This window comes from Cetorhinus maximus, chromosome 11 (assembly GCF_964194155.1).
Source record: "Cetorhinus maximus chromosome 11, sCetMax3.hap1.1, whole genome shotgun sequence".
In the NCBI taxonomy this organism is placed as follows: domain Eukaryota; kingdom Metazoa; phylum Chordata; class Chondrichthyes; order Lamniformes; family Cetorhinidae; genus Cetorhinus; species Cetorhinus maximus.
The window spans coordinates 84,515,527-84,531,696 of record NC_135889.1 but is presented as its reverse complement, the minus strand read 5'-3'; the positions used below and the strand labels follow the sequence as shown (position 1 = coordinate 84,531,696).

At 41.6% G+C, this 16,170-nt stretch overlaps 1 protein-coding gene across 4 annotated transcripts in view; it reads left to right on the top strand.

Annotated features, from left to right (window-relative positions):
- The window catches only part of lmln (leishmanolysin-like (metallopeptidase M8 family)), a 70,332-nt gene that overhangs the window by 35,290 nt on the left and 18,872 nt on the right, over nt 1–16,170 (top strand). For all 4 annotated transcript variants that reach the window (XR_013577981.1, XM_078552345.1, XM_078552347.1 and 1 more), the window contains 4 exons: nt 2,107–2,214; nt 4,512–4,588; nt 6,554–6,664; nt 12,864–12,996. Coding sequence is in view for 3 of the 4 variants with exons in the window: in XM_078552345.1 (XP_078408471.1) it covers nt 2,107–2,214; nt 4,512–4,588; nt 6,554–6,664; nt 12,864–12,996 (429 nt within the window). In the remaining variant the exon portion in view is untranslated. The remainder of the gene's footprint in view (nt 1–2,106; nt 2,215–4,511; nt 4,589–6,553; nt 6,665–12,863; nt 12,997–16,170) is intronic.

The window sequence follows — 16,170 nt, the reverse complement described above, 5'->3', positions numbered from 1 at the left end:
ATGAGTAGAGAATGACTAAATGACAAAAAACATAATAAGAGTGAATGGCCCTTTCTCATGGTGATAAAATGTAGCTATTGACATTATCAATGAATATATCTTAAGATTGTTCCCATTTTAAGCTAAATAATAATACCAAATTTAGTACAGCAAAATGTGAAGACAAATGTGGGAGTCAGCAGGAGCACATTGAATTAGGAGAATAAGCATAAATGAGAATAAGCATAAGTCTAGTTGTTTTTGGTTTTCCTTGATTCACAAATCGGTAGCGTAAAATCATAACACTCTCTTTGTCTTGTGTCCATGACATCTTTGCCAATCTCTCCTGAGCTCCCACCTTCCTGACCTTCTATTTTGCTCCAACTGCTCCACCCACTCTTAAACAGTATAAAATTCATCACATTTCTACTTCTCTTTAGCTCTGAAGAAGAGTCATACAGACTTGAAACGTTAAATCTGTTTCTCGCTTCACAGATGCTGCCAGACCTGCTGAGTTTTTCCAGCATATTATGTTTTTATTTCAGATTTCCAGCATCTGCAGTATTTTGCTTTTATATAACTTGCAGTAGTTAAGCTTGGCTAGTAGTTCATTGTTAGAAAATAATAAACAATTTACAATAATTTTGCTATGATGGCTCAAGGCGACAAGTGTGACATACCAAGACAGTAGATCTCCTGGTAGGAATAGCTACAAGTAGTGGCAGCAGCATGCTATACTATTCTTATATAGTACTACTTTTTACTTTTCTCAGTGTCTCTGGAAGATATGTGGCTTGATTATCTTTCTCTGAAGGCTATTGATTTATTTGAAAAAGACAGGCTGATGAATACTTTTTGAAAAAGGACTTGGGCTAAACAAATTTAAATAACTGGCAGCATTTTAAAATTTCATAATCAGTCACTTACTTAAAAACATTCTAAAAGTGGCCTATGTTTAAGTGGCTGGGCCCCCAAGTTCTGATATCTGTCGGAGACAAACTAATTGTTAGCACAATTGTATCAGGTTAAGCTGAGATAAAATTCAGTTTTGCTTATGGAAATAAAAAGACAAGTGCTTCACTTTAATCACCAGAGATAAGGTTTTATTAAAAAAGTGGTGTTAAATACAAGATCAATGAAAATATGATGAATCTGATGAGCCATGTATTAGGCTTCAAATGGAGTTATTATCTGTAGTTGTGAACTGATATTGATACATATTTGAACCTTCTAAAAGATGGAAAATAAAATCACAATATGGCAACAGGTACTATGTAACAATCTTATGAGAGATTTAGAAAAGAAACTAGGAGTAATAAAAATTGCAAGTGTTCAAAATCTGAATTAAGACAAAACAATGCTAGAATTCCATATGTTGATCAGCATTTGTAAAGAGAAAAGACGGGCTAAATTTTTTTAGTAATGCCTTCGTCACAACTGAGAACTAGACGATCGATGAGTCAGTAGCAGTTGCTTATGTAAAAACTAAGAAACTGCATTTTAAGGATCAGTTTTATATTGACAGTACAAGAGAATTGTCCTTGTTTTTGACGTGTTGGCGCAAATGGTAAAGTTTGCTGTAAATTGCTGTAAATATATTGTTTTTGCTCAGTACTCTCTATTTAAATAATGGTCAATAAACTTATCTAGTAGTTTAAAGCCTGAGCAACGTTCTGGGGGTGGGGAGAATGGAAAGGTGAAGATTCAGGATGTTCAAAATCTCACTTCAGCAAACCTGAGTTTGATTTCCTCAGTGTATAGGAGACCATACAATGAGCATTACATACAGTATATTAGACGTAGATTAGAGGATGAATATGTAAGTTACAGCTTCACTGTAGAGAGTTTTCAGGGTCCTGAATAATGGTGTACAAGAGGGTTTTGAATCATTTTCTCAAATGAAATAACAAACAAAAATGTGTTTAAAAGTGAGGAGGCTGTTTAAATTGATAAATCATCATTACAAAAGAATGAAAATGGAACACAATTAAATTAGGGCAAAATGGCAACTTGGTGACTGTTTAGTGCCCTGCTAGTTATGGTATGTTACAACAAAATACATAAAGTAATTCAACTGGAGAACCTATTTTTACTCTTAACCATTAAATCTGACTATCCCTTGGGCAGAAAGAAGCTCAGAAGCACTTCAACTGCCCAATTCTTGAAGGAATGGAACTTGAGAATCAAGGTGGCATGGGTACAGAACTGAATCACTGGGAAAAGAGGTTGCTGGAGGTAAGATTCATTGAAGTTTTGTGTTAAGCAAGTTTTCACCAAAGCTATAATTTATAATAATTACTTGAGCTGTATATGATGTAACAATTTTGTATATTTTTAAAGGCAGAGTCAAAATGCAGTGAGTAGGATTATAACAAAGCAGTAATGAAAATATTAGTTATGTTGGATAACTTGTTCAGATAAGAACAAAATTTCTGTGGTCTAAAATGCAGTTGTGATATGAAGAGAATTGGTTCATTATCGGAAAAGCTGTGCATATCCTTAAGTACGGAAAATGCAGCCAATTATTTTGCAGACTAACTTTTTTCAAGCCCTTTGTACAATTAATTTTGTGAATTCTAAATTAATTAAAATGTCACTTAATTAATCCAATAGTCTGTTTTTCTTCTAATTGGCATACATATGCTGCTTTGTAAATGCTAATTTGATACTGAAGTTGATATTACTTTTCGGAAGTTGCACTATGGTTTAATTTGTCATCTACAATTGAAAAGCACAGAATTTGCATCCAAGCCAGTAGGAGAATAAAACTCGTAGGTCAAGACCAATTATTATAATTTACATGATTGGTCTTGTCCTACAAATTTTATTCTCTCACAGGAATGAGTACTCCACATCCACAAATCACTACATCCAGCAAGACTTCCAAAGTGAGGGGCTTCAAATCTGAATCGTCTTCAAAGCTTGGATACAAATTCTGTGCTATTGGCTTTGCAAAAGAACTGGTAGCAGACTTCCTTGTACCCCCCACCCCCGTGCAACTGAGCCACCCATAGTGCCATGGACTTGGCTCTGCCTGCACTCCCCACATGAACTATCACTTTCATCAGTATTCAGAACTGAATGCAGGTTTGAGGAACTCAAGGAACTCCTGCACTACTTGCCTGTTCCTGATGGTCTGCCCTTCCCTCTCTCCCTGCATACTCATAAGCTGTGGGGTGACCGCATCTATAAACGTGCTATCCATGTAGCTCTCGACTTTGCGGATGTACCACAGTGATGCCAGCTGCTGCTTCAGTTCTGAAACCCGGAGCTCAAGCTGCTGCAACTGACTATACTCTCTGCACAAATGGTTGTCCAGGACACAGGAAGCGACTTGCAGTTCTCACATTGCACAGGGTGGGCATTCTTGACGTTGGAGCAGTTGTGTCATTCCTTTTCTTATTAGTTAACCTTGTTACTGTTTAAAAAACCTTACTAACACTAATACACCTTGCTGCTATTAGGAAACCTTACTAGTACTGATATATCCTACCATACTTTATACTTTACATAACATACTTTACTAGTTATAATAAACTTTACTTAAATAATTCCAACTACTCACTTGCTCCTATTATTAATACTTAATGTATAACATTTGTAATTTGAGACTCAGTGCCTAAGCAACAATACTCACCAGCCAATCAACTTATGACTATCTTGTGATATCACATCTCGATTTCTGTTTTTGAAATCCAGCAGTGGCAGTGTCTAGCTCCGAGTCTCCTCTGAACTCTCGCCGAGCCCCATGTCTCCTCCGAGCTCTTGCCGAGCCCAGCATCTCCTCTGAGCTCTCGCCCAGCCCCGCGTCTCCTCCGAGTTCCCGCTCAGCCCCGCAAATCCTCTGTACTCCCGCTCATCCCCGCGTCTCCTCCACGCTCCCATTCAGCACCATGTCTCCCCCGAGCTCCCACTGAGCTCCGCGTCTCCTCCAAGCTACCGCTCAGCCCCAGGTCTTCCCCTAGCCCCCGCTGAGCCCCATGTCTCCCCCGAGCTCCCACTCAGCATCATGTCTCCTCCAAGCTACCGCTCAGCCCCGGGTCTCCTCTGAGCTCCCGCTGAGCCCTACGTCTCCCCTGAGCTTCCGCTCAGCACCACGTCTCCTCCGAGCTCCCGCTGCGCCCCGTGTCTCCTCTGAGCTCCCCGTCTCCTCCTAGCTACCGTTCAGCCCCATGTCTCCTCCAAGCTCCTGCCCAGCCCAGGGTCTCCGCTGAGCCCCGCGTCGCCCCTGAGCTCCCGTTCAGCACTGCATCTCCTCCAAGCCCCCACTGCGCCTCGTGTCTCCTTCGAGCTCCCACTGAGCTCCACGTCTCCTCCTAGCTACCGCTCAGCCCCACGTCTCCTCCGAGCTCCCGCTGAGCCCTGCGTCTCCTCCAAGCTCCCCCTCAGCCCCGAAGCTCCTGCGAGCTCCCGCTCCGCCCCGAGGCTCCTGTGAGTGGATCCTGAAAGAAAATCTAACAATGGGGACAACAGAATGCTTTGATTAGCCTTTTAAGTTCTATATTACATTTTGTTCTTTTTTTTCTATCCAGAATGAAGCAATGACAGGATCTCACACACAGAACAGAGTATTCTCCAGGTTAACCTTGGCAGCGTTAGAAGATACCGGGTAAGATGAATGAGGTGTAAACAGACTTTTACACTGTACAGTAACTAGGGAAAAACTTTTTCATTCAAATTAAATCAAAATATTTGAAATAATATTGATTAAAAACAAAACTGTGAACACTGGAAAAAGGAAATACTTGTTTCGAGCATTTATGACCCTTCTGCAGATGATTCAAGCAGAACCCCCAGGTGTTGGGCACTTCAATTCTTGGGGCTTTATGGCTTTTCAGAATATTTTAAATTAGAAAGAAAATGTTGTTAGAAAACAATGAAACTACTTTTCAGACTTGCTTGATGCAGGATGCAATTTACTGAGAATGCCCCTTCTCTCTCTCATTTGCTTTTGGAAAGCCAACCGATTAGGTTGTGACAAATCTTTTTGGATCACATGAGAAAGCAAATAAGTGGAAGATAAAATGCAATTTAACAAATTCTGAAATTGAAGGAGTTGCAGATCCAAACTTTACATGGATTTAAATTTAGAGATGTACAATTGAACAACTTGTTTATAATATGATTACTTTTTGACACATCTGTATCTAAGACATAGGTATTGCTGTAGCTTCTGGTCTCAGATTTCAGAGGTGAGTTATGCAATCAGCACATCTGAACGTCAGCAGTTGATTGACTGTTGTGCTGAGGTCAGCAACAAAAGAGTTTTCACAGGCTAGGATGTCTGTGCAGCGTTCACTTCCCAAGCAGCTCGTTCTGCCATTATGGGAGCATTGGTACTTCCTTGTAATTATCAGAAATTCAATTTCTAAAGGCTCCAGCAGATCCATTGGACTACCTGGACACTTTTGCAATGCAGTTTCAACCCAAGTTTAAAAAACATTCTCAGGCTTTGATGCCATTTGCAAGACCTGTGTTTATTACCAAATCTTCATTGTTCAGGTTAGATGCAACTGAGTGGCTTGCTGCACTATTTCAGAGGGCCATTAAGAGTCAACCCCATTCATGTGGGACTGGAGTTACATAGATTAGTCAAGCTACGGATGGCAAGTTTTGTTTCCAGAAGAACATTAATTGGACTTTTATGCCAATCCAACAGGTTCACAAATACTTCTACTGATATCAGTGTTTATTTCCAGATTTTCTCCATTATTAGTCCAGGCTTTGGAATCAAGTAACATAATCAGTACACTAAAACCAGTACGAACCCAAAGTGCTACATCACTTTCAGGAGCAAGCCAGAAGTTGTTTGGCTTTAGTGCCCTCAGAAGTCCAAGTAGGATTGGACTCCAGCCACTTCCATGTCAATCCACTGGCTGCAAAGTACTTTAAGATACCATGAGAATATGACAACGTTCTATGCACGTACAAGTTCTTTACTCTTTTAATGCACAGCTAAAAACATTGTGTATCAACATGCAATTAGAAATATAATTATGTGGTATAATTACTGTAATTACAGTATAATTACTGAAACCAGTTTAGAGTCTACATATGAATACGGTTGACTCCGAATGGTATTCTTCCTCTGACTTTCCATTTTATGTTGAGATATGATGCTGCTACCTTTGAGGTTATCACACAATGTGAGTGGCACCTGAAGCAAATAGAAAAAGGAAAAATAACTCTATCCTATTATCTAAGTCTTTTCTGTCTTCCAATGTTACTTATGTCTAGGTCAGTCGGGCATCCATTAATACTCAGCCATGCTTTGTAGAAAGTTGATGTAATGATGTTATAACCTTAAAATCTGTCTATGATATTAATTATAAAAGAGCAAACAATGATCAGGGCGTATGAAAAGCTCTATGTAGGTACCTGAACAAGTCACCAGAATAAAGTGGATTATGATCAAAAACGGTAAATTTGTAGGAACTCTGAGTTTGAAGCTCAGGTATATCGAAATGGCTTAGTTTTTGTATGGTACAAATATGTGGAATCTCCTTTAAAAGTTTAAATTATAGCAATTTCTTTCCTCTTTCCTACCACAATTCCCACCCACCACTACCCCCAGCTGGTACAAAGCCAATTACAGCATGGCAGAGAGACTGGAGTGGGGTGAAGGTATGGGCTGTGACTTTGTAACGAAAAGCTGCAAGTTCTGGATTGACCGACAACGGAAGATGTGAGCATTATGTTATGTATGAATATACATTTTTAGATATAGTGCCCCTAATGACTCTCAGCAGTTTAATGGGATGATGTAATGAGAGAGTAATGCCAAAAATGATGACTAATGATGCTTGGGTGGTGGCATGCTTAGCTTTATTAATTATAATTTGCATAGCTTCCCAATACCTTTTACTCAAAAGAAAGATTCCCCTGCCATAGGCAAGCCTTTACTTGCAACCAACTGAAATAGGATCTTACAAATAAAGTATTGGGGATAATGTACAACTGGGTGAACAATAACTGGTACAGAATTGCACTGTGCATTCATGACCCTCATCAATTGACAGTAGACATCGTGCTGACAAACTGAGTCAGGCTAAAAATCAGGAATCATGTTTGTTAAGAGTAATGTTAAATGAAGAAAGACCAAAAAATGGCAGTTTTAGCCAGATTATAATATTTTTCTTGTATAACAGTAAAAATTCTGAATCTCCGGTAATCTCATAATCTTGGATCCCATAACCATGAAGGAAATCTTTTGTAAGAGAATGACAAACTTTTGCTTACCTCCTGCCTTAGTAGTGTAGGGGTTCCCCTTTTCCCTCAGAGACCCTCCCCACACTCAAAGTTCGTGACACCAGATTCACAAGTGTTTGGCTTGAACAGAATGACCAGCGAGACAAGTTTCATCTGATAATTCACAATTGCTTTATTGAATCACCCACAACCGCACAGTACAAAACTCAAAATTTAAAACAACCTATTCCCAATACCCGACACAAAGTCACCACCACTCGGTTAAAACTTACAAAAACACAGGCAAAACACCACGTCCTGCCCTGAAACCTTAAGAAAAAAGCCCTCAGACCAATATCACCGAGATATGGCTGAAACAAGTTACAAGGTACTGGCAACAAACACCAAGTTTTCGCCCCAAAATCCTCAGACCAATATCACTACGATTTGGCTAAAATTTACAATCCCCAACACAACTAGTCTGTCCGGTGTTGACTGTAGGCCTGAGTCAAAGTGACCAAACTCGACCCTTCTTCCATCTGCAGCTCAGATGCTCAGATCTGCTCAGCTTTTATAATAATTTAACTCAGACATGTCAAAACATATTTCCTAAGATAAAAGCAAAAAGCTGCGGATGCTGGAAATCAAAAACAAAAATACCTGGAGAAACTCAGCAGGTCTGACAGCATCTGCAGAGAGGAATACAGTTAAAGTTTTGAGTCCTCTTCAACAGAACATATTTCCTGTTGTTCCAAAGTCCCTTTAGTTAATTCCATGCAAAGTCTAGACAAATGTCATCAGCTCCCGCTGGTTGAAACAATGCAGGCTTTTCCATGGAAGATGTATCCAGACGAATATTATCAGTTAAAAGCAAAAACTGCAGGTGCTGGAAATCCAAAACAAAAACAAAAATACCTGGAAAAACTCAGCAGATCTGACAGCATCTGCGGAGAAAACACAGTTAACGTTTCGAGTCCGTATGACTCTTCAACAGAACTAAGGAAAAATAGAGAAGAGGTGAAATATAAGCTGGTTTAAGGGGGGGTGGTGAGACAAGTAGAGCTGGATAGAGGGCCAGTGATAGGTGGAGATAACCAAAAGATGTCACAGACAAAAGGACAAAGAGGTGTTGAAGTTGGTGGTATTATCTAAGGAATGTGATAATAAAGGTACAGATAGCCCTAGTTGGGGTGGGGTGGGTGGAAGGGATCAAAATAGGCTAAAAGGCAGAGATAAAACAATGGATGGAAGTACATTTAAAAATAATGGAAATAGGTGGGAAAAGAAAATTCTATATAAATTATTGGAAAGAAAGGGGATTGGAAAGAGGGTGGGGATGGAGGCGAGAGTTCATGATCTACAATTGTTGAACTCAATATTCAGTCCGGAAGGCTGTAAAGTGCCTAGTCGGAAGATGAGGTGCTGTTCCTCTAGTTTGCGTTGAGCTTCACTTGAACAATGCAGCAGGCCAAGGTCGGACATGTGGGCATGAGAGCAGGGTGGAGTGTTGAAATAGCAAGCGATAGGGAGGTCTGGGTCATGCTTGCGGACAGACCGAAGGTCTGCGTTTGGTCTCTCCAATGTAGAGGAAACCGCATTGGGAGCAGCGAATGCAATAGACTAAATTGAGGGAAGTGCAAGTGAAATGCTGCTTCACTTGAAAGGAGCGTTTGGGCCCTTGGACAATGAGGAGAGGGGAAGTAAAGGGGCAGGTGTTGCACCTTCTGCAGTTGCATGGGAAGGTGCCGTGGGAGGGGGTTGAGGTGTAGGGGGTGATGGAGGGTTGGACCAGGGTGTCCTGGAGGGAATGATCCCTGCGGAATGCCGCCAGGGGGGGCGAAGGGAAGATGTGTTTGGTGGTGGCATCATGCTGGAGTTGGTGGAAATGGCGTAGAATGATCCTTTGAATGCGAAGGCTGGTGGGGTGATAAGTGAGGACAAGGGGGACCCTATCACAATTCTGGGAGGGAGAGGAAGGTGTGAGGGCGGATGCGCGGGAGATGGGCCGGACACGGTTGAGGGCCCTGTCAACCACCATGGGTGGAAAACCTCGGTTAAGGAAGAAGGAAGACATGACAGAGGAACTGTTTTTGAAAGTGGCATCATCAGAACAGATGCGACGGAGGCGAAGGAACTGAGAAAATGGGATGGACTCCTTACAGGAAGGAGGGTGTGAAGAGCTGTAATCGAGGTAGCTGTGGGAGTCGGTAGGCTTGTAATGAATAATGGTAGACAGTCTATCACCAGAAATTGAGACAGAGAGGTCAAGGAAGGGATGGGAAGTGTCAGAGATGGACCATGTGAAAATGATGGAGGGGTGGAAATTGGAAGCAAAATTAATAAATTTTTCCAGGTCCAGACGAGAGCATAAAACAGCACCGAAGCAATCATCAATGTACCGGAGAAAGAGTTGTAGGAGGGGGCCGGAGTAGGACTGGAACAATTTGTTCCACATACCCCATAAAGAGACAGGCATAACTGGGGCCCATGCGGGTACCCATAGCCACACCTTTTATTTGGAGGAAGTGAGAGGAGTTTCCTCTACATTGGAGAGACCAAACGCAGACTGGGTGACCGCTTTGCGGAACACCTTCGGTCTGTCCGCAAGCATGACCTACCTGTCGCTCGCCATTTCAACACCCCACCCTGCTCTCATGGCTACATGTCCGTCCTTGGTCTGCTGCATTGTTCCAGTGAATCTCAACGCAAACTGGAGGAACAGCACCTCTTCTTCCAACTAGGCATTTTACAGCCTTCCGGACTGAATATTGAGTTCAACAATTTTAAATCATGAACTCTCTCCTCCATCCCCACCCCCTTTCCGATTTCCCCCCCTCCCTTTTTTTTCCAATAATTTATATAGTTTTTTCTTTTCCCACCTATTTCCATTATTTTTAAATGTATTTCCATCCATTGTTTTACCTTTGCCTTTTAGCCTATTTCGATCCCCACCCCACCCTCACTAGGGCTATCTGTACCTTTATTATCACATTCCTTAGATAATATCACCAGCTTCAACATCACTTTGTTCTTTTGTCTGTGACATCTTTTGGTTATCTCCACCTATCACTGGCCCTCTATCCAGCTCTACTTGTCGTCCCCCCCCTCCCCCCCCCCCTTAAACCAGCTTATATTTCACCTCTTTTCTATTTTTCCTTAGTTCTGTTGAAGAGTCATATGGACTCGAAATGTTAACTGTGTTTTCTCCGCAGATGCTGTCAGACCTGCTGAGTTTTTCCAGGTATTTTTGTTTTTGTTTTGGATTTCCAGCACCTGCAGTTTTTTGCTTTTAACTGATAATATTCGTCTGGATACATCTTCCATGGAAAAGCCTGCATTGTTTCAACCAGCAGGAGCTGATGACATTTGTCTAGACTTTGCATGGAATTAACTAAAGGGACATTGGAACAACAGGAAATATGTTCTGTTGAAGAGTCAAATGAACTCAGAATGTTAACTGTGTTCCTCTCCGCAGATGCTGTCAGACCTGTTGAGTTTTTCCAGGTATTTTTGTTTTTGTTTTGAATATTATCAGTTCTCATTGTATGAGCAATTCTTCTGCTATTTGAGGTGGCACAGTAACAGCACCTGGCTCCAAAGTTAATGACCCTATTCCAGTACTATTGCCTGTGGTGGTTGAATAATTCCTTGAGTGTATTGTATTGATGGTATGTCCTTTGTGCCATTGTATTGGTTAATCAGATTTCTTGATTGCATTAGTCACGTAACAGCACCTGGCTCCAAAGTTAATGTCCAAACCCTTTTGGTGAGTCACTAAACATCCGAATTAACCCCTTGCTGCCCAGCTCTATACCACTGACTGCAGCGTATCTTTTTGAAATTTATAGTTCCAATCATGAGGTCAAAACATGCCCGTGGGTTTGAAATTATGTTCCATAAATTTCCCAGTTGGAGGGGTTTCGTTCCTACAGTAGCATTAAAGCAAGAAGATACTAAAGATCGAGGAATGTCCAGCTCATTTTTAAACCTCACTCTCCTTTTGAGTGTGGTGAATACAAAAAGAACATCACAAAGAAACATTCACTGACTCACTTGAAATACTTCTTACAGTGGCAGACCAATCATTCATTAGATTTTACAAACACCAGGGTGGCTTTTGTAATACCTAACTACAAAATTTGTTCGCTTTCAGGGAAAACTGGAAATGGGACCCTATGAACACAGACATCACTGTCAATAGCCAGAAAAGGCTCAAGCAATTTAAGTGCCATGGACTATAAACTTAAATAGCTATCAGCTTAGCGTTTGTTAATTATTTCTAAACACCTGGCTGCACACATCTTGTATGCTTGTTAGGTAGTAAGATTAGCTCTGCTTTAAACAGTCAGCATCAATGTGAATGAGTCCTTTTCTTGGCCATCCACAGGTCCAGGTTGGACACGGCCCATTGGGGTGGTTGATCTGGATGCCTGCTTCCTTCTGTGGCCTTGTCCATGCGTGGGTGGCCCTGGAGAAGGAACAGGCCATATCCGTCGGTATGTTTAAGGCCTTCTGCGACCGGTGGGCAACACAGGGACTGGAATGTTTGAGTTATAATGTGAATGTTATTTTGGTTATAAGTTTTATTTGTTTTTGTTTCAGTTCTTTGTTAGTTGTACCCTCTAAAAAGGGTATGTTTTGTTTTTCTTCCTGTCTGTTGACACTGGGGCAACACAGTGTCTCTTTATAATTAATTAAAGAAAAGGTAGACTGCTTTTGTGTATTCAGTACCTTGCCCCCCATTCAGAAACATTTGTGACCATGCAAAATTGATGGGCAAATAAAAACCAACTGTTCCAATAAGCTCACCCTGCACTATGATAGCAGGAGCATCATGATTAGACACTTCTTTACATCAAGCTCCCTCTTCCCTTCCCTGTAGGTTTGTAATCACCTAGGAGACGCAATAAAACAGAAACACATGGACAATAATGGAAAATAATACCCTGGAAACTTTCTCTCCAATCTCCTCAGGCAATCAAAGCCAGTCCAGGAGATAAATGGGCCATGTGTTTTATACATAAAGATACTTGAATTTTATATGATGCAAACTCTGCCCTAGTGAAGAACTGGTTCGGCTCCCTTTTGAAGGCATGCAGGGAGTCAACATTTACCACATCAACCAGTAATTTAGTCCAGTGGCTCAATATTCTCTGGGAAAAGATCATCTAACATCCAGTGTATTCCTGTTGCTTAGTTTAAACAAAATTATGTAAGAGTTAAAATTAAGGCCTTCAAGAAAGTTAGATATGATATCGTTGGTTAAAGTTTTGCAGTACTAAAAAGCTATAAGTAATTATATGGAGCACAAGTATTCTAACAAACTGTAATAGGGCAGTTTTCCAATTTGTCACATGATACATCAACTGACTTCTTTTAAAAGATGATGGGATCCAAAGTAGCTTTTTTTCACTCTTCATCGTCACCCTGTAGTTGGTTTCTTCTGCTTAAGCAATCATTTCCATAAACATTGATGCTTAGTATGTAAGATTATTGTATTTTCAACTACCCAAAATTGCCCTTGATAAAATTTCTCTTGAATATGTTTCAAAGTGAAACCAGAATAACATTGATTTAATGTAATTTAAAAGTTTAAAAATTAGTTTGTACTACTTTTTTTCTATGCTTAAAAATAGAATGTGAAAACTGAAAATAGAAGTTTGTGTAAAGCGATTACATTGAATATTTCTCTTCAGGAATAAGAGTGTAACTCCATATTGTGACACACAGAGGGCATCTCCATTACAGTTGACATGTCGACAGGATCAGAAGGCTGTGGCAGTATGTAACTTAGAAAAGTACCCAACACATCTACCATCCGAGTATCAGGTAAAATGGAATCCTTCTATTTTTGCATCTGGGTTAGCATCGCGTGTGTAAAGTTTTTAGTAAGCCACTGCTGCAAAAGCTTCGACCCTCAACCACCACAACTGAAATTGACCTTGCCTCCAAATTAGAATTGATCATTGGTTTATTTTAAAATTTATCATTCTAAGCTGTATGACAATATAAATTGCAAAGAAAATGTATTTTCAGATTTATTCTTACATTTGGAATTACTTATTTGGTTGGGGGAGGTGGGGTGGTATTTAAGTTGGAACTGGCGTAGTGAGAGGTATCTTCCAATCATTTCCTGTTGCAGCTAAAAGATTTGATTCTTGCCCCTGCCTGAATCGGAACATAAGATATACGTAGAGTCATACTATTGTATGTCCTGACAAAATTCTGGCTGTCTTGTTGAAGATCTGAGCCCCAGAATATCCCCAGCTCTATTCAAGCTCTTCCAATATAGCTCTTATTTGTCCTTGGAAGTGAAAATGACCATGCTCGTCATCTGAGGTGTTTGGTAGGGTTCCGGTGGGTACGTAGGTGACTGAAGGGCGATCTACGCCTAGAAGGTTCTGATGCAAATGGGACAGGATACCACAAACTATTGAGTTTTGGATGAGTTGCTGGCTCAGGATTTCCTCTGCTTGCGTTTTCTCTCTGCCTCTGATAGGCACTTGCTTTTGAAGGAGGCCGCACCATTTTTTTTATTTAGTTGCAGTGATCCTGGATGAGCTTCTTCCAGGCCTCAAAGTCAATATCAAAACTCCTTCAGAGTGTCCTTGTAGTGCTTCTGTTGACGGGCATGAGAGCGCACCCCAGATTCAAGCTGTTCACAGAAAATTTGCTTTGATAAGTGAGTGTCATTCTTGCCACATGACCAGCTCAGCTGTCTCACTATGGCTCTGTGTCTGATATTTTGTCCTGCCATCTGATCTTCAGAAGCTTCTGAAGACAGCTCAAGTGAAAGTGGTTGGGCTTCTTGGCATGGTAGGCAAACCTACTCCTCTTCATTCTTAAACTGATGTTCATAGTCTGCTGAATTGCTTTGGCAATTCTTGCATGTGTCTTGTTAATATAGCCAGTTTGAGAGAGAGTGCTGCTGAGATGAGTGAACTGCTGACAGGTTCTGGTCATGGGCTGAAACTTTGGGCTTGAGATAGGGCTTTCCTGGAGCAGACTGGTACATTACTTCAGCTTTCTTCTGGCTGTTCCCAACGCTATGTTGTCGCATATATTGGAGAACAAGCCCTTACTATGTTGCATGTCCAACTTTGAACCAGCAGCTCATGCACAGTCATCAGCAAATGGGAAACCATGAAGAGGCCTTGGTCTTTGCCTGGAGTTGCCTCAGATTGAGCAGCTTCCCCTTCACGCAATACCTGACTTCAATGCCAGGATCACATCATGGAAGATATTGGAGACCATGGAAGAGAAAAACGGGCAGAAGAGGCTTGGAGCTAGCACACAGCCCTGTTTAACTCCATTAATGAGTGGGAATGGGTCAGAAGACTTGCCATCGTCCGGGACACGCGTGAACATGCCCTCATGGAGTTGTTGAACCATTGTGATGAATTTCTCAGGAGAGCTGAATTTCTCCATTACCTTCCAAAACCCCTTTCCACTCACTGTATCATGGCCTTGGTCAGTTCAATAAATGTGGTGTAGAGGTCCATATTCTGTTCTTGGCATTTCTCCTGGAATTGTCTAGCTGCAAACACTGTATCAGTGGTTCATCGACCTTTTCTGAAACCGCACTGACTCTGGCAGCAGATCCTCGAGATGTTGCAGTAAGTGATACAGAAGGATTCTGGCGAACATTTTGCTGGCGATGGAGAGGAGTGAGATTCCTCTACAATAGTCACAAGATTGGCGAGTTCCTTTCTGCTTAGACAATGGAGGCATCTCTGTATTCATGTAGGATGGTTCCTTGCTCCCATATACACTGAAAGAGATCAGTGAGCTTCTTGATCAGGCATTGACCTCCAGTCTTGTAGACTTCAGCTGGGATAGCATCAGCTTCTGGAACTTTGCTGCTAGACAGGAGTTTGATTGTGTTCATCATTTCTAACTATGTGGAAGAGTCATCAAGAGAGCAGTTGATGGCAACCTGTGGCAGCCTGTTGATTGCTTCTTTTTTGATGGATTAAGGCCGATTAAGGATGTGGTTAAAGTACTCTGCTCACCTTTCTAGAATTTGGGCTTTTTCTGTAACCATTCTCGACCTGTCAGCACCAAGGATTGGTGATGAACAAGTAAACTGGGGCCCGTAGACAGATTTCAGAGTATTGTAGAATCTCTTCCAGGCTTTGAGGTTTGCACATGACTGAAATTTGCCTGCTTTCTGATTCAGCAAAGTGTTTTGCTTCTCTCTGAACTTGCATTGGTCAATCCTGTAGATATTTCAGTAGGTGTCGTCCTTGTATAATGATGACTTGTCACTTGAGAAAAACTCTGATAAGGCAATATTTCTCCTCTAATAGGTTCTGGATTACCTCATTATTTTCATTGAACCAATCTTGATGCTTATGAGAGGTAGGGCCAAGACCAGCTTTGCACCTTCCCCTTTTCCTTGACCATTCCGCCACTCCAAAAGAATGTGTAACCACCAATTTCCTTGACTGACTTTCCATTGGTAGGCAAGGCTCAGTGACCGGGGAGGTGATCTGGACATTGTACCTAGCCAGCTCTCTCTCGACAAAAGCAGTTCTCTCCGGTCTATTGGCTGTGGCGTTGCCTAAGAGGGTGCGCACTTTTCATGCACCAATGGTGACCAGTGTCACTTTTACTTTCTTTTTTGAGATTGGCTTATGACTATGTTGATGGGCTCCCTGCCAGCAGCAGCCTGCTGGCAAGGGAGGTGAGGCGGACAATGCTTAGGGCACCTTTTTTTAGCCCCTTCCTCAGACTAAGGAGGTGAGCAGTGTGGTCCTGAAAGGGTTGCCCAGTCACTCTGGTGGCTGCTGAGTTCCACTTCTGCTTCATTCCAGTGAAAAATGACCCTATGGCCTTATCTGCCTGTGTGCAGGTTTGTGGCTACAGCTCCCAGTGAACCCAAACCTGCTGTTTTGTCACTCGTCCGTCACCATGGGACTTGTGACAGATAGCTGATGGATGACAGATGATGAACATGACTTGTGTGTGAATTGGATTATGGTGAGGGAGAGTTTCACATCG